General features: G+C 46.7%; 1 protein-coding gene across 1 annotated transcript in view; it reads left to right on the forward strand.

Moving 5' to 3' along the window:
* SHE (Src homology 2 domain containing E) overlaps positions 1–8,534 on the forward strand; it is a gene marked incomplete at its 5' end in the record, with an annotated part of 29,042 nt that extends 20,508 nt beyond the window's left edge. Inside the window, 4 exon segments of the mRNA XM_014589728.2 lie at positions 1,328–1,456; positions 4,629–4,785; positions 5,503–5,622; positions 7,635–8,534. Coding sequence (XP_014445214.1) covers positions 1,328–1,456; positions 4,629–4,785; positions 5,503–5,622; positions 7,635–7,818 — 590 coding nt within the window. The 3' untranslated portion in view covers positions 7,819–8,534.
* Positions 8,535–18,778: the final 10,244 nt, after the last annotated feature.

Here is an 18,778-nt window from a genome sequence, read left to right on the forward strand (position 1 = left end):
CGCTCACCTTCTGCTTTCGAAGCCAGGCTTTGTGGCTCCCTGGTCTGGACAGTTTTCTTTTTTGGGGGGCGGGGGGACGGGAGAGATTTTCACTATAAGGCGTGTGCGCTCGCCAGACAGACAGAGACATAGAGGCATAGAGACAGAAAGCGAGAAATCACCCCCCAGGGGTGATTTCAATCCCTTCTCCATTCTCCTCTCGGGATCTTGGGCACGCACACACACGCGCCCGGCGTGAGTTTTAAACCACCAGGTCCAGGACGCGAACCGCGGTCGACTACGTGGGAGTCCAGCGACATAGCCATTACGCTAACTGCTGGTTCCCCTGGACAGTTTTCTTAAGCTCTTTGCTCCAACTGTACCGGGAAAATAATAGTGGCCATCTCATGGAGTGGTTGTGATCACACCACACTTGGAACACTTAGAATGGTCCCGCACACACAGTGAGCAGTCAGTAGAGGTTAGCTGTTGAGTTACTGTGGTTCCCCCCCCCCCAACACCTTTTTACTTCCATTTAGCTCATAGTCACTGGGGATGGGGAGGGAAAGGTCTTCAAATGAAGTGCATGGAAAATGTGTGTTATGAAAAGACTGCATGAATTTCAAAAATGTGTGCCCCCAAATAAACTTGTACTTTAATTCCATTTTTCCCACAGCCTTTTGGACATCCCTTCATATTTTTTGTGACTCTGTCTGGCTTTTCCACTATATTGAAACTGCCCAGGAAAAAATCCCAACTACTGCACATAAATACCTTCTCTCAGCATATATGGGGTAACGTTTTGTAAACACTCAGGTGATTTTTTTATTAGGATTCTTTGATCTGGGCTTCCCAACAAGAAGGTGAGTTAGAGTGGGAGAAGGCCTCAGGACCCGGAATGGAAAGGGGTTAACTGGAGGCTGCCGGTCCTCAGATAGAAACTCTCCTCTTCGGAGCGGTCCATTATCTGGCTCAGCGATGGGAGGGAAAACGTTGGGGGGCCCTGCCTTTTGCTTTCAAGGCACAGCTGGGAGGCGGTCAGCCCCTTAAGGAACAATTTTGCAGTTACCTGCCACCCTAACCGGAAGACAGAGGTGAAGGCGACTGGATAATGGCCAGGCCGGGCGGCACTTTTTCTTCCTAGACCTTGTGCACGGTGCATGTTTTTCAGAAATCAGACGCCGCGGTTCCAAAGATCCCCTGGTGAAAGCCCTTCAGCTGCTCGATAGCCCCTGCGAGCCGGGGGAAAACGGCGTGAAGTCGGAGACGCCGGCCCGAAGGCGCAGTTCCAAGGACCTTCTGGGGAAGCCGCCGCAGCTGTACGACACTCCCTATGAGCCCGCAGAAGCGGGCCCCAGGGCCGAGGGGAAGGCGCGGCCCCCAGACAGCCGGCTGCCGGAGAACGACGAGCGGCCGGCGGCGGAGTACGAGCAGCCCTGGGAGTGGAAGAAGGAGCAGATCGTGCGCGCGCTCTCAGGTGAGGGCGGGTCTGGGACTTCCGCCGCTGGGCTTCGCAGCCAGGCGCTTTCTTTCTGTTCCTCGCTGTATCTCGTCCCTGCTCCCTTCCCAGTTGGATTGTGAGACAGGCAAATAAGAATCTGCCCTGGATGAAAAGCTAGGACTGGGGGCCAGCAGGTGACATAGTGGTTAAAGCGCTGGACTCTCACCTCGGTGACCCCGGTTGAAGTCCCCGACCTGATGGCTTTCTCTCTCTCTCTCTCTCTCTGGCGAGTGCACTTGCTATAAAGCAAATTAAAAAAAAAAAAAAAACCTATAATAGGGACTGGAAGATGGAATGGCAGTTAAAGGCCCTGGCTTCCCACATGGCCGACTGCAGTTTGCACCTGGTGCCTGGCTTTCTCACTTTCCCTTTCTCTCTCTGGTCAAATTAAAAAATAATAGGGAACCAGCAGTTAGCGTAATGGCTATGTCGCTGGATTCCCACGTAGTCGACCGTGGTTTGTGTCCTGGACCCGGTGGCTTAAAACTCACGCCGGGCGCGTGTGCGTGCGTGCCCAAGATCCCGAGAGGAGAATGGAGGAGAAGGGATTGCGGCGTGACCATCCCCCCTGGGGGGTGATTTCTCGCTTTCTGTCTCTATGTCTCTCTCTGTCTGTCTGGCGAGCGCACGCGCCCTACAGTGAAAATCTCTCCAAAAAAAATAATAGGGACCAACACCGTAATGGCTATGTCGCTGGACTCCCATGTAGTCGACCGCGGTTCACCCGGGGTGCATGTGCGTGCGTGCCCAAGATCCCAAGAGGAGAATGGAGGAGAAGGGATTGCGGTGTGGCCATCAGAAGGGAGGGTGATTTCTCGCTTTCTGTCTGTCTGTCTGTCTGTCTGGCGAGCGCACGTGCCCTATAGCAAAACCTCTCCAAAAAAAAAAAGACTTAAAAAAATAATGATAATAACAAACGGAATTAAATAAATAATTATTTTATTTACAAAACATATAATAATATTATTAAATCTTAAAAGAAAAGCTAGGGCTGATCTTGAGTCCCTCCTTTTGCATTTATTGTTGATCCTTGTGGTTTCCTTGATGGTCCCTTCTCTTCTCCCAGCACACCTACCAGGCCAACTGGAAACTTCCTGGAAAGGTGGAATTCAGTATGCGTTTACTTTGTTGCAAACAACTTTCAAAACCCATGCGTAGTTTTTGGTAAAGGGCATTTCCATGAACTGTTTGAAGATCCCTTCATGTTTTGGAAATACTTTAAATGACTATTGAAAAGACATATCTGATCCTTGAACACTTACTCTCCGACTGCTGCAGTCTCAAACAGGAAGCAGCCTTTTCTAACTTACTGGTGCCTGTTAAAACCCCTATTTATTTAATGCCAGTATTGGGCTGCCCCATAGCTCAGTAGTTAAGGAAGCATGATCCCACACGGCCCACAGTGCAGTTCAAGTCCCAGCCTCAGCAGCTTGTAAAAGCAAGCCAGGGGACCAGCAGTTAGTGTCTAATGTCACTGGACTCCCATGTAGTTGACCGCGATTCGCATCCCAGACCTGGTGACTTAAACTCACGCCGGGCGCGTGAGCGTGCATGCCCAAGATCCCAAGAGGAGAATGGAGGAGAAGGGATTGTGGTGTGGCCATCCCCCCTGGGGGGTGATTTCTTGCTTTCTGTCTCTGTCTCTCTCTGTCTGTCTGGCAAGTGCACGTGCCCTATAGCAAAAAACCTCTCCAAAAAAAAAAAAAAAAGCAAGCCAGGGCCCTGTGCTTCTGTGCCCCAAAAATACTGAAGACAAGGAGAAATAGAGAAGGGATTGCAGCATGACCACACCCTGTTGGGAATACACATGTGCAAGGACTCTCTCTCTCTCTCTCTCTCTCTCTCTCTCTCTGCCACGCACACACACCCTCTGGCAATTGCAAAGAAAGCTTTTTTTAAAAATGAAGTAAAATGGATTACAGGTGGCGGTGTTTGGAAGGCTGGGTGAAGCCAGGTGTTTGGCTTGTTTTTTTCAGAAATCCTCATAGGGGCCCGACAGTAGCACAGGGGTACGGCAGGACACTGAGAAGGAGTCCCACATGGGAAGATTCTCTGTTCAAGTCCTGAGACTTCTCCAATGCACTTGGCATGTGTGTGCCCACGATCTGAGGCTGAAACAGGGAATGAATTGTGGCATCTGAGCCCTCTTGCAGGATGGGGAGAGGGGTGTTGTCTCTCCTCTTGGCTCACTCATGGAAGAAACAAATAAACCTGAAAAATCTTCCTAAAGGACGCAACCCTTCAAGTGGGAGTTCTTAGAATAATGCAAGAGAAAGCTGATGAATACGTTGCCAATCACTGTTAGAGGTAGTTCCCACTCATACTTCTCCCAGGGCATAGTTTTTCTGTGACTGACCACAAAATTTTTGCTTTTTGATTTTTACAGATAATTTAGGGATATCTTTTCCCTCTAACAGTAAAGTGAGGTTTGCAATGAAAAGTAGAGCCAATGTGGCGGGGGGGTACAGAAGGTAATACTTTTGACAGTAAGCATTTGAGTCTGTTTTAGATTTTAGTCTTGTTTTCAACAAATCTCTCTTCAGTACCTGCTGTTTTCTTGGTACTATGAGAGGTGTGGCATTTTATCTCGGTGTCCTCTGTCCAGCCCAGATGTCATAGCATCTTTAAGGTATTATTCATTTCATTCTGTATATGAGTTGATTTTTCTTTTTGTTTTATAGTAAAAAGTGTTCCTTTCGTTTCACTGAAGGATACAAACTCTTGCAAGGAATCATTCATTGTCCATAACTATTGGGCTGTCAGAAAAACCATGACGTATTTTTCTATGCAAACATGTGTTATGACTTTTCCCACGACCCAATATGTTTATTTAGTCTTTCACTCTAAAAATACTAAGAGTTTTTTTTAAGTCCATGCTAAAACATATTAAAGTGGTTTCCGCTCGTATTCTAGAACGGTTTTATACTGATAAATGTTTTCCAGAAACTGGTGCCATGTATGGGACACCAGCTTGTGATCAGATATGGAAGACGGCAGGAGCTCAACTATCCAGGGCATCTTGTAGTTTATCAGAGCTCGTGTTAAAGGGGAAATGCTTGCCTGAGCTAAGGCGGGCAGGGAGGTTTTTGTGTGAAGTGTCAGCGGTCCCTTCTGTGGTCTCCAAGATTAAATGGAGTCTTCCTTCCAGTTCAGTTTGAAGGATCTGAGCGACCTTCCGTGAGGGAGGAGACGGTGAGGCAGCACCACCGGCAGAAAAGCTGGACCCAGAAAATCTTGAAGCCAACCCTCTCTGACCACAGTGAGGGGGAGAAGGTGGATCCAGGCCTGCCCTTGGAGAAGCAGCCGTGAGTCTCATCCACAGACGCTGGTAGCAGCCATGGCTGGGAGCTGACTGTCTTGTATGGGGTGGGAGTCACCGGGCATGATTATTTCGGTTCATGAAAACCTATCTGGGTGGGGCTCATTGATGAAAACTTACCTCGGAAGACGGGTGCATTTGTGCAGGGTGGAAATTGCACTGCATCCCAAGAACCTTATTTTAAGTTTCATTCTCCTATACACTGTGATAACTTTTCAAGTGACACTAGCCTCCATAACTCACTCTTGTACAAGTGATCCTGGTGGTCCAGGATCACCCATATCTGCAATTTGTCTGTTCTGAATGCGAAGCAGTTTCTAGTTCAGGCTGTTTCGCTTCTTCCAGAAGCTCTTTTCAGATCATGCTTTATGGGTCCAGAAGGTGGTGTCGCGGTGAAGTGCAGCAGCGAAACACAGTACCTGTGGGATCGACCCAACAGGACGGGGTTGGGCCCATGTCCAGGGACCTCCCTAAGTATGCCGGGCACATGTGTGCCCATGATCTGGGACTGGCTGAAGCTGGGGATGGAGCACGGTGTTGAGACCCTCTTGAGGGTGCTTGCCTGCTCTCTTTCTCTCTCTCTCTCTCTCAAGGAAAAAATACATAAACTTTAAAAAGCAAGCACACTTTATGGACAAAGGCCCAGTGTGGATCTATTTCTGACACTCACGGTACCTTCCTCCCCTCTCCTGCCGCTTTTCAGTTGGTATCATGGTGCCATTACCCGTGCTGAGGCTGAGAGTCGACTGCAAGCCTGCAAAGAAGCTGGCTACCTGGTTCGAAATAGTGAGTCAGGGAACAGCAGGTACTCCATTGCACTGAAGTAAGTGAGCCCGTGGGCTTTCCTTATCTCTGAGGGGAGGGTACACCATGCCGGGTTTTCCACCACGAGTAGAGAGTAGATGATCAGTCAAACAAGATATCATTTGGGGGCCAGCAGGTGGCGTGGTGGTTAAGGCACTGGACTCCCACATGGTCGACCATGGTTTGAGTTTCAGACCTGGCAGCTTGCTTTCTCACTCTCTTTCTTTCTCTGTCTCTTTCTGGTGAAATTTTAAAAATAACTAAAATAAATAATAAATAAATAAATACTCCTTAGAAAGGTACCATTTGAAGGTGGTTCCCAGGGGTGTGTTATGAGGAAATAAGATGCAATCACTTGGCATGTTTGGGCAATGGAACGTGAAACCCTCTGACTAGGATGCAAAATTGGTATTGGGCAAATGGCTCAAAACCAGAGGACTTCAAGAAGTTTGGGGGAAAATGGAATTAAAGTCTAAGTTTATTTTGGTGCAAAATATTTGAAATCCACACGTGCTTTTTTTCATAATATGTGTTTCCATGGACTTTTTGAAGATCCCATCTGTATTATAATGAAGGTTGTATTTCATTACCGTTATATTTAGTCAGTTTCTGCCACCCATTACCTGATCTGAAGCAGATCCTCTCATTAGAGAAATAATACCTAATAAAAAGAATGGTTTCTAGGCCAGCCCCATGCCCTGGTGGTTAAGGAAGCCGGATTTTACGTTACTGACGGTGCGGTTCAAATCTCAGCTCCAGCAGCCTGAAAAACACATGAGGGGCGTATGTGTGCCCTCCAAGTCCCGACAGGATGAAGAAATGCAGAAGGGATTGCGGCGTGACCACACCCCAATGGGGGTCCTTTTTCCTTCTCCCTCTCTCTGTCTCTGTATCTCTGGCAAGTGCTCACGCCCTCTGGCAAATTGAAAAACAACCGAAAGAATTTCTGACGGTAGTTCAGTCATCACTCTTTTATTCACTAGTTTGGGGACTTCCATAAATCAGACCCCTTGATTGTCAAAATGCCAGCTGCAATTTTGATGGCAGTCTCTTCGGGTGAAGAAGGAAGTGCTGACTTGCCTGTTACTCCCCTGTCGGCTCACTTGTGCCCGGTGGGCCTGGTGCGGCGCGTATCATGGAAATTCTCGCTGCTCTGTGAGCTCAGTGGCGCTGTATTGGAGGATCATTGTCAAGAACCCTAACAGCACTTCCTTCCTGAGGAAGCTGAGCCCCTGCAGCTGAAACAATCAGGCTGGAGCAGAGCAGCGGGGGGAGGTGGTGTTCCAGCAGCAGGCTCAGAAGGTGGGATCGGCCCAGACATACAATACCAGGAATAGCTGCACTGTGTCCCTGAAATCCGTGCTCCTGGATTGCAATCTTGGAGCCTCAGTGCCAGCTTCATTATATACAACCAGGAATTGTCTTTCCAGATTGGGGCGGGAGGAAGCAGTTCATTATTAATTATTATTATTATTCATGTGTTCCTTTTGGGGAAAAAAAGGAGGAAGAACGCTTACTTCTATGTGCTTATATGTGTCGTTCACCTGTAGAAGGAGGCTGAGTTTAAACACCTTAGTAGCCTCGTGCTTTGGCTTAAGCTCCAGTTTTGCTTTTGGGGGCTAGAAGAGACTCTGCATTTAAAAAAAATTTTTTTTAATTGTTTCCTTTTTGGTCCAGTACCTGATGACTTAACATGTCATAAAGATAAACAGTCCAAGGGTGACACACGGGTAGGATGTGAAACTTCCGAGCACTCCCCTGGAACATCAAATCTATTTCTTTTTTAGAGACAGGGTCTTATTAGTTTTCCCAAAAATATTGCAGTGTTTTCCTGCCTCAGCCTCCCTAGGAGCTGGGATGACAGGCACGCCCCTGCGCCCGGCTGGTCAGATGTGTTCCTGTTTGTCCAGAGCAGTTCCGGAAATGGACGAGGACCTAGCCACCTACTATGAATCTGGCTGGGGTTGTTTTCGTGGGGGAGGGATCCCGTGCTCACTCATTCATGTCTCCTTGCTTTTCGTTTTGTTCCAGGACAAGTCAAGGATGTGTCCACATCATCGTGGCGCAGACCAAAGACAACAAATACACGCTGAATCAGACGAGCGCTGTGTTCGACAGCATCCCGGAAGTGGTACACTATTATTCCAATGAAAAGTTGCCTTTCAAAGGGGCAGAACACATGACCTTACTCTACCCCGTGCACAAGCTTCACTAAGGTTCAGCCAGGGAGAGCCTGGGCCCCTGGCACCCATGCGGGCATCAGCACCCACCAGCATCTAGCAGACGAGGCTGGACTGCCTCTTAATAACTGGTACCAAGTGGGATTCTTCATTGAGAAGTCTAAAAGACTTGAATCCCTTTTTTGTCACTTGGTTTCTGGCCTGTCCCTTTTCTCCTGGCTAAGTTATTGCACAATGAAAAAGATCATAATTTACCTGTGGATTCCGATTCTGGAGTAGGGTTTTCTGTATGTGACCGTTAGGAGAGGTGAATCCAGAATGCAGGGGCATTCAGAGTTCTACAGAAAAGAGTTGGCTGTTACCCAGAATACCTGGTCTCTAAGTGGGGGAAAAAACCCACTTGATTGTACCTGCAGTTGTGTAGCTCCAAAGAGCAAGTAATGTCAGATCCCTTATGGGAGGATGGACAGAGAAAAACGCAAGAGATCGGCAGGAAAGTGGTCTTTTAAATTCCGCTCTGGAGTTCTGAAAATCTGCCACGTTAGGGTCTGGCCAAAGGATCCTTGCGTTGGTCAGCCTCGCTGAGAAAGTTGTGTTTCCTCTATCCCGTGGGCTTATTCATCACTTTTCAGCAAGTCAGTGATACAAGCATAAATAGAAGGGCGATGTCCCCAATTTAAGATTCACCACTATAATTAAGCATTGGTGTCATTATTTTAGTTCTGTGTTACAGAATAAAATACACAACAAATCTCATGTCTGACTTTCACTAATTCTGCAGATTTACAAAGCTCAGCAACTGTTTTCTTATTGGCTAATTACATAGAACTTCTGATATCTCTCGTTTCATCTTTGTGCATTTTTGTTGCTAGGGAATCTTTAATTTTTGTCCCTAAAATTAGATTTGCTTTGTATTTTTTAGTAAATAGATTGGCTAATGACATAGAACTTCTGAGATCTCTCATTTCATCTTTGTACATTTTGTTGCTAGGGAATCTTTAATTTTTGTCCCTAAAATTAGATTTGCTTTGTATTTTTTAGTAAATAGAACACACACACAAAATGACAACTCCAGGATCTGATTGTATCAACAGTGTCTCTAAAGCCCGCAAAGACTCTTCCCATTCTGTACAGAGCCGCTAGGTTCACACTGTACACAATGATTTTCAAAGACTTTAAGATTTTCTATTTACCCTTACTTGGGATATTAAATTAATACTCATATATTGTTATCTTTATGTTTTGTCATGAGCTTCCCCTGCCAGTTTACTGACTGTGAAAACCGTGAGAATGGCATACAGTGAGAAGAGTAGTGTGGCGAGTGACTCGAATTAACCCTGAACAGATGTTTCTGTATCCTGGGCTTGTAGCTGGTTCTCAGAACTGGCCCAGATGCATGTGTGCTGACCGAAAAGCTAACTTTTGTGTTTAGCTTTTTTGTTTTTTTGGTCTTAGGGCACGTGCACTCTCCAGAGAGAGACAGAGACAGAGAAAAAGTGAGAAATCAACCCCAAGAGGAATAGCCATGCAGCAGTCCCCTTTCCATCATTGTTTTGGGATCTGAGGCAGGCACACGGGCTGGCATAATTTTTAAGCCACCGACCGGGTCTGGAACTCAAACCCCACAGTGAGCCATGTGGGATCCAGCACCTTAAGCATGCCACCTGCCGGCCCCTCTTGTAGCTTCCTTTAAATGCAAAATAAATGCCAATTTTGTTCATTTTAAGGGAAGTATCTCTTTCTAGTTATTATCATCAGATACTATAATTGAGAGGTTAGTGAATTTTTGCTTCTTTATTGAGTCAAATTAAAATCTAAACCAAAGGATTCTGTGGTCTTTGATTTTAAAAATTTGAGAAGAACTTTTTCTCCCTGGAGCAAAATGTGTGGTTTTTTTTTGTTTTCGTTTTTTTTTTTTTTCGTTTTCTTTTTTTTTTTTTTTGAGAGGTTTTTGCTATAGGGCATGTGCACTCACCAGACAGACAGAGACAGATAGAGAGACAGAAAGTGAGAAATCACCCCCCCAGAGGGAATAGCCATGCCGCAAATCCCTTCTCCTCCATTCTCCTTTCGGGATCTTGGGCATGCACGCACACGCGCCCGGCGTGAGTTTAAGCCACTGAGTCCAGGATTCGAACTGCGGTCGACTACATGGAGTCCAACGACATAGCCAGTATGCTAACTGCTGGTCCCGCAGAATGATTTTATTAGTAAAGAATGTTTTGATTTTTAAGTACCGATAGAATTTCTTTAATGTGTATTGGTTCATGTTCTGTATCTTTAGTACAAAATTTTTCTTCTAATTTTCAGCATCTGTAGTTCCAGTCAACCAATATTTATTATCTTCTCTATACGAAGTATTCATTGTGTTAAACGTATTTCTAGGTCGACATTGTAGAAGTGCAACCTTATTTTTAACTTAACCTTATTCTACGAGGGAAATACAGCAGTTATCCTAATTTTAATAAATGCTAAAAGCTTTATCAACATTGTGTGTGTGTGCACTAACTGGTTTTTGGCCCATACCCAGCAACTGTGATGAATGTAAAATGAAGTAACATTTTGAAAGCAGGCCTGATGCATTAAGTATTTATTGAGCTTCTATCCTACCCCAGTATCGCGCTTTCTCTGTAAGGCGTTTCGGTGAGTGCATGCTATTTCTTTATATAATTCCACGTGGAGGAGATGAGTTTATATATGGTCCAGTTACTTGACAGTTGTCCAAGAGTTTATAAGAAGAAATATAGTAAATTAGGGGAAGGTGAGGGAGGGCTGAGCTACTATTTTCTTCTTAAGGTTGTGACATGAACTGACAAAAGCCAGGGAATTCACAGCTGGGTGTTGGTACAAAGTACCATATGTTCTAAAAACAATTAGGCCCAGCAGGGCGTCTCTAATGGCTTCCTTGTTAAGCCTCCTGGGCCAGCTGATCCGAAGCTCTGTGACATGTTCCCAGAGCTCTGAATGCTCCAGGTTTTGTCATTTTGTCTTACTACAAGTATTTTCCTGTAGTCTTATTTTTTAGTTAATTCAGGCTCTTTCTAGAGAGGATAACATCTCGTAACGAATTTGTATGCACCTGCCTTGAATTCAGCACCCCGAACTCTGTGTCGGCGTTCTTTCCTTTACCACACCTCCTTTTTAAAAAAAGGCTCTTTTCAAAGTTACTGAGTGTATTTAGTGGGTCTCGGGCCTCTAAGGACAGAAAGTGTGAAGGACACTTCTGTTTACTTTGATACTGTACCTGTGTCCATTAGGTGGACTTAACCACCTGGAGTCGTGTGTATCTTAAGTAGGAACGGGGCCAGCCCGGAAGTGCAGCGGTTAAGTGCTGTGTGTTAGGAGCTGGATCCCATATGGCAGACTGGTTTGAATCCCTGCCCTGGTGAGTTGAAAAGCATGCCAGAGGCATGTGCATGGGTGTGCATGCCCCAAACCCTGATGAGATGGAGAAATAAAGGAGAAAGGGGATATCGGCAGGTGGCATGGTAGTTAAAGGCATTGGACTCCCACATGGCCGACCACAGTTCAAGTCCTGGCCCTGGCGGCTTGCTTCCTCACTCTCACTTTCTCTCTCTCACTCTGTCCCTCTCTGGTCAAATTAATATAAATAAATAAATAAATAAAGGTAAATCAAATCTTTTAAAAAAATAAAGGAGAAAGGATTCTGGTGTGACTGTGGTGCTTTCTCTCTGTCTGGCAAGCACATGCACCTTCTGGCATTAAAAAATTATTTTAAAAATGTCGTATACAGGGGCCAGCTAGGAGGCTTGGTGGTTAAGGTGACTGGATCCCATATGGCCCCCAGCACAGTTCAAGTTCCACATTCAGCAGCTTGAAAAACACGCAGGTCACATGTGCATGCTCAGAATCCTGAGAGAATGGAGAAGGGATTGCTGTGGCCAACACCCCACAGGGGGGATGATTTCTCACTTTCCCTTCTCTCTGTCTCTTTCTCTGTTCACTCTCCCTGTTTTTCTGTCTCCAATGAGTACATGTGCCCTATAGCAAAAAAATAAAATTTTTGTAAAGTAGGAACAAAATAATAGAGAAATGTTAATATGTATGAAGAGTCTTCAAAAAGTTCATGAAAAACATGTATTATGAAAACTCTAAGGGCCGGTAGATGGCATGGTGGTTAAGGCGCTGGACTCCCACATGGCCGACTGCACTTCAAGTCCTGGACCTGTGACTTACTTTCTCACTTTCTTTCTTGCTCTTTCTCCCTCTCACTATCCCTCTGGTCTAATTAAAATAAATGGATAAATAAAGTTAAATAAAAGTAATTATTTTTTGTTTGTGTTTTTCTTTCTTTTTTTTTTTTTGGAGAGGTTTTTGCTATAGGGTGCGTGCGCTCACCAGACAGAGAGAGACAGAGAGATAGAAAGCGAGAAATCACCCCCCAGGGGGGATGGTCACGCCACAATCCCTTCTCCTCCATTCTCCTCTCGGGATCTTGGGCACGCACGCACACGCGCCCGGCGTGAGTTTTAAGCCACCGGGTCCGGGACCCAAACCGCGGTCGACTACGTGGGAATCCAGCGACATAGCCATTACACTAACTGCTGGTCCCAAAAGTAACTTTTTTTAAAAAAAAAAATCTATGCATGAATTTCAAAATATCTTAAACCAAATTTCATACTTTAATACTGTTTCCACAGACTTCTTTGAAATTCATTATTCCTCATATACAAAATACACATACTCTATTGGAGGCAGTATCCTTTTAAGTTATTCAGCTCAGTCTCTTAAAAACCATTCATAAAAAGAACCTTTGCTCTTCGCTGTGTCAAGCCCCTGTATTATGCTGAGTTGGTATTCATGACCCCAGCACAGGAAAGTGGGCAGGTAATCTACAGGGACAGTTGATATTTTTGAGACAGATGGGAAAATAGTCCTAATGTTTTTGTTTGTTCGTTTGTTTGCCATACAGAGAGTGCACTCACCAGAGAGAGAGAAAGTGAGAAATCACCCCCGGGGGATGCCCGTGCCACAGTCCTCTGTTCTCAGATCTGGAGCATGCGTACACATGGCTGTCATGATTTTCAACCACCGTCAGCCGTGTGGGAGTCCGGCCACCTTAACCACCACACCACCTGCTGGCCCTGCTCCTCCTTTGTTCATTAGAATATTTAACCGTTATTACTCTGGCTATTGTTATTAAATATATCTTAACATCAAATTCAGAACTATGAGACATTTTTCAGGTTGCCCATTAAACGGGAGTGACCTGTGTGATTAAAACGTCCTTTCTAAGTCAAAGGTTAATGCCATGTTTTTCCTTCGGTCTGTGAGGGGAAACCCAGTGATACCCACGCGTCCTTTTCCTTCTCTGCTTTTCGTTTTTGGTAGGGTTTGACACCTTCCTCACACATACCTTGTTCAGTAGTGTCTCTCTCTTATTTCTATAATCAGTACTAGTTTAGCCCTATGATCGCTTCAGAGTCACTCTGTTTTGTTCTCCTGACTAAGTGTCCTACCCTGCTGACTTGGACTTGAACTTGGCCTGCCGTGGGCCTTTTCCTCTTCCTGACCGACTCTGTAAAGAAAGATGGTGTGCCAGTGCCATCTAGTGGAAGGAGAGCAAACTGCAGCTGGAAAACAAGCCGTGCTTTTGAAGAGTAGGGTTTTCTAAAGGATTTCTCATACGGTCCAGAAAGGGAAAAAATGATGACACAGCAGTTGCCATCTTGAAATACATTCTTTTCTGCGGAAAGGGTGAGTTTTAGCCTAATACACTATCACTACGAGGTCCTGGACTACAGCTGGATCCTGTGGGTCCGAATCCTCCATTGTATTTTAGTGACTGTGCTGGTGACTGTAATTGGAGCAGGGGTCTCATTTTGCCCAGTTCTTAACCATTCAGTGTGTCAGGGGGCTTTCACGTTTTAAATTCCAGCTAGTGCATAGTTTTACATTTTTTTTTTTTTGGAGACATTTTCACTGTAGGGCACGTGCGCTCGCCAGACAGACAGAGAGAGACATAGAGACAGAAAGCGAGAAATCACCCCCCAGGGGGGATGGTCACACCGCAATCCCTTCTCCTCCATTCTCCTCTCAGGATCTTGGGCACGCACGCACACGCGCCCAGCGTGAGTTTTAAGCCACCGGGTCCAGGACACGAACTGCGGTCGACTACGTGGGAGTCCAGCTACATAGCCATTACGCTAACTGCTGGTTCCCTACATTTTAAAAGTATTGGGAGATTGTATGAAATTCAGGTGCCTATCTATCGTGCTGTAGTAATTTATGTTATATCAGAAGTATTTTATAAAATTTCTGGATGTACAACAGCAGTCAGTGTAGGCTGCATGAACTCCTGAAGATGTTTTACTCTAAAATGAACTGGAATAAACATTATTCCAAGAAAACTAGAGTGGTTTTGCTTAATTCAGTTAGTTTTGAGAATCACCCTCCCCAACCCCCTTGAAAAATACAGTAGTCTGGGCCAGCAGATGGTGTGGAGGTTAAGGCAGATGGATCCCGCATGGCCAACTGTGTGGTTCAAGTCCCAGAGTCAGGAGTTTGAAAATAATAACATGGAGCATGTGTGCCCCCAAATCCCGAGAGAAGGGATTGTGATGTGGCCTTACCCCACCCCCAGGGATGATCTCTCTCTTTCCCACCCGCTCGTGAGAAATCACCCCCTAGCAGGGTTGGCCGTGCCGCAGTCCCTTCTCTGTCTCCTCTCGGGGTTTTAGGCACACACACGAGCATCCAGAGTGATTTTCAAGCCACCAGATCCAGGATTCAAACTGTGGCCCGCCATGTGGGAGTCCAGCACCTTAGCCACCATCCACCTACGGGCCCCTCCCTGTATACTTTTAAATTAGCCCTAGATTACTTGTCATAGCTAATGTGTTGTAAATGCTGTGCAAATAGTTGTACTGTTACATCAGCGGGAAAAGTCACGGTGTATTTTTCTGTTTTTCTATGCAAAAATTCATAATGACTTTCCTGACAACCCAATATATTGGTTAGGGGGAAAAAAGGTCTGTCCGTGTCCAATACAGATGCAACCAATTTTCCCCAAGTATGGTTGGGCCCACAGATAGGAGCCCTGCGGCTCTGAGGGCCTGTGGTGCTCCTGGTGATGCGGTGTGACAGTTTCGTTGGCGGCTCATACGTCTGCTAATGCGACATCTGAACACACCGTGACAGCGTAAACCAGCAGACCGGCCTTTTCCCCTCAGTTCACCTCAGAGGACACTTCTGTTTTCCTTCCCAAATAAAATAGTCACAGTGAAGTTTTACTCCTCTATGTCCTTGGCCCATCTTTTTCATTTTTATTTATTTTTTTTGAGAGAGATTTTTGCTGTAGGGTGCAGTTGCCCACCAGAGAGACAGGGAAAGACAGAGAGACAGCAAGAAATCAGACCCCAGGGGGATGGCCATGCCACAGTCTCTTCCCCTCCATTCTCCTCTTGGAATTTTGGGCACACACACACATGCCTGACATGAGGGTTTTTTTGTTTGTTTGTTTTGTTTTTTAATAATTATTTGATTTAACTTTATTTATTTCAGTTTGACCAGAGACGGACAGAGTGAGTGAGAGAGAGAGGGAAAGTGAGAAAGCAAGTCACCAGGTCCGGGACTCAAACTGTGATCAGCCATGCGACTCCAGCACCCTTAACCCCCACGCTACCTGCGGGCCCCACACGTGACATGAGTTTTAAGCTGCCAGGTCTGGGACTCCAACCACAGTCGACTATGTGGGAGTCCAGCAACATAACCATTATGCCATCAGCTTGTCCCAAGTATTTTATGTCTGTTTCTCTCTCTGTCTTTTTTGTTTGTTTGTTTTTTGGTGAGTTTTCTTTGCTATTAGGGCACATGCACTTGCTGGAGAGACAGAGAAAGAAAGTGAGAAATCACCCCAGGGGGGATGGACACACTCAATCCCTTCTCCATTCTCTTATCGGGATTTTGGGCACACACACAAACACGTGCGTGCACGTATGCATGCGTGCCCAGCATGAGTTTCAAGCCACCAGGTCTGGGATTGTCACCCACATGGGAGTCCAGTGCCTTAACTACTACGCCACCTGCTGGCCCTGGCCCATCTTTCTGAATGGACAGTTACTTTATTTTTCCTCATCCCTCACTAGGTATCAGAACCTGGTTTTATTTCTGCTTTTATCTTTTTTTTATTTTTAATTGAAGATTTATTCTTTTGGGCCAGCAGGTGGCGTGGTGGTTAAGGTACTAAACTCCAACATGGCCGACCACGGTGAGTCCTAGACCTGGCGGCTTGCTTTCTCACTTTTTCTCTCTCTCCCTCCTCTCTCTCATGAATGCATGTACCCTATAGCAAATTAAATAATAATAATAATTTTTTTAAAAAAATCTATTCATTTGTTCATTCCACCAGAGAGAGATAGGCATTCCCAACAGTCTTCACACTGATCCACCCCCAGCCTCAGCTGGCCGGGATCACAGGATGACCAAGCACATATGGGAGACCTTGGGACGCGAACCCAGGCCCTCCCCATGTGGCCTCAGCAAGGCAGAGCATTACATCACTTCTGCACCATCACACTGGCCCGTGGCTATATTTATACAGATGCCCCCTTCCCATCTGTGGGATTTGCTGCTTTAAGTCTTATGAAACTCTGAAACCTTTTATCAAAAGTCCTACCAAGTGGGACCAGCAGTTAGCGTAATGGCTATGTTACTGGACTCCCATGTAGCCAACAGCGATTTGAGTCCCGGACCCGGTGGCTTAAACTCACGCCGGATACATGTGTGTGCATGCCCGAGAGCCCGAGATGAGAAGAGAGGAGGAGGGACCGCGGTGTGACCATCCCCCCTGGGGGGTGATTTCTCGCTTTCTGTCTCTCTGTCTCTGTCTGGCGAGTGCACGCGCCCTATAGCAAAAACCTCTCCAAAAAAACAAAAGTTCTACCAATGATGGTACACAGGCGACTGAGAACCACCACTGGGAGCTACTGTTCATAAATGTGCAAATCAATTCACTTGAGATCCATGAAGCAGGGGGTGCTATTGAATCTGTATGGAATTTTCAGTTTCCACTCAACGTGTATATGAATTGCCACCAGGTGGTACAAGTGCCCATTGTTTCTCTCCATCTGTGTTTAAGAGAAAAGGAAGTTTGAACTGAGAGCTGCCCCACACCCGCTGCCGCCCCAGCTCCCTGACTAGAGCCATCAGAGGAATGTGTTTTTTGTGGGTTCACGTTGGGCAGATGTTGATGTGACTCTGAGCCTGTGAAAAGCCAGGGCGTGAGTAATGAGAAGACTCGCTGTGCACCAGGTGTACTGAAACAAATGTTTTCGGCACGTCATCTCGTGGTAATCCACAGCTCAGTGAGCCGGGTGGGGGCTTCACTTCTCAGAGAAGAACCCGGGTGCTGGGACGGCCAGATACCTTGCCGTAGGCCTTGTGTACAGTCAATGGTCCAGTCCAGAGTGCAGCCAGGTCTGCTTCTACCACGACCTTGGAAAAAACAGGCACACATTTGACGTGGGACCTGAACCAGGGCCTCCCTATATAACTCTAGCATGACTCAGTGGCACCCCCCGGCCTGTGCCACTGTGCCTGGGACCCCAGAGTGGCTTAGCTGCTGTGCTTTCCCTTTGAGAGAGTATGCCTGGCCTGCAGAACTGCACATTCATTTCTTATTTTAATTTCTTTTAAAGTTTTGCCATAGCACACATGCGCTCACTGGAAAGAGACGGGGGAAAGAGAAATCACCCCCATGGGGGGATGGCCACACCGCAATCCCTTCTCCATTCTCCTCCTGGGACTTTGGGCACATATGCACACATCCCCAGTGTGATGCTCAAGCTACCAGGTTCGAGACTGGAATTGTGGTCAGCCATGTGGGAGTCTAGCATCTTAACTACCGCGCTACCTGCTGGACCTGAACTCCACATTTAAAGAACATAATTTGTCAGCACCAGCAGATAGCGTAATGGTTGCATTGCTGGACTCCCATGTAGTCAGTTGCGGTTCAAGTCCCAGACCTGGCAGCTTGAAATACACCGGGCGCTTGTTCGCGTGCCCAAGATCCCAAGAGGAGAATGGAGAAGGAGGGATTGCGGCGTAGCTGTCTCCCTGGGGGGGGGCTGATTTCCTGCTTTCTGTCTCTCTCTCTCCAGCGAGTACACGCGCCCTATAGCAAAAACACTCTCTCTAAAAAAAAAAAAAAAGAAGAGAAACGAGGTGGATGGGCCAGCAAGTGTTGTGGTGGGCTGAGGCAATGGACTCCCGCATGGCTGACTTCACTTCACATCCCGGACCCGGAAGCTCGCTTTCTCACTTTCCCTCCGTGCCTCTCTCCGGTGCGCGCACATGCCCTATAGCAAATTTAAAGATAATAATGAACAAAATTAAATAAAACAAAAATGTCTTATAAAGGAGGTGGACTGGGGACAGGACAGCCATGGCACACAGGTTACGGTGGCCGGATCCCACATGGCCGACTGTGCAGTTCGAGTCCTGAACCCAGAGGATGGTAAAGCGTGCCGGGCATGCATGCCTGTGTGCCCGAGGTCCAGAGAAGGGGAGTGACATGGCCATCTCCCGGGGGGTGTGTGCTTTCTTGTTTTCTGTCTCTCTGTCTCTTGGGTAAGTGCACGTACCCTGTAGCAAAAATCTCTCTCTAAAAAACAGGGTGGTGGTGGAGGAGGGGCAACCCTTTGTCCTAATGCTTAAGGGAGCCAGATCTCACATGGCTGATCACACAGTCCAAACCCCGCCCATGTGTGCGCGCCCCAGATCCTGATGAGAGAGACGTGGGGAAGAAAGGAGGACAGCGTGGCCACTCCCGCCGGGGAGTGCTTTCTCCCTCGTCTCTCTCTGTCTCTGATGCGTGCACCCGCTCTCGGGCGAATTAGAAACACAACAAAACACAGGATTGCAAGTCTATGACCTCACGGTGGAAGCATGACTAGTAGACTGGACCTTCGTGTTGCCGTGTGTGACCAGCGTGTTCTGTCCCCGTCAACTAGCACAGGGACTCAAGGGACTCAG

The sequence above is a fragment of the Tupaia chinensis genome, unplaced genomic scaffold, assembly GCF_000334495.1.
Source record: "Tupaia chinensis unplaced genomic scaffold, TupChi_1.0 Scaffold000374_1, whole genome shotgun sequence".
Classification (NCBI taxonomy): domain Eukaryota; kingdom Metazoa; phylum Chordata; class Mammalia; order Scandentia; family Tupaiidae; genus Tupaia; species Tupaia belangeri.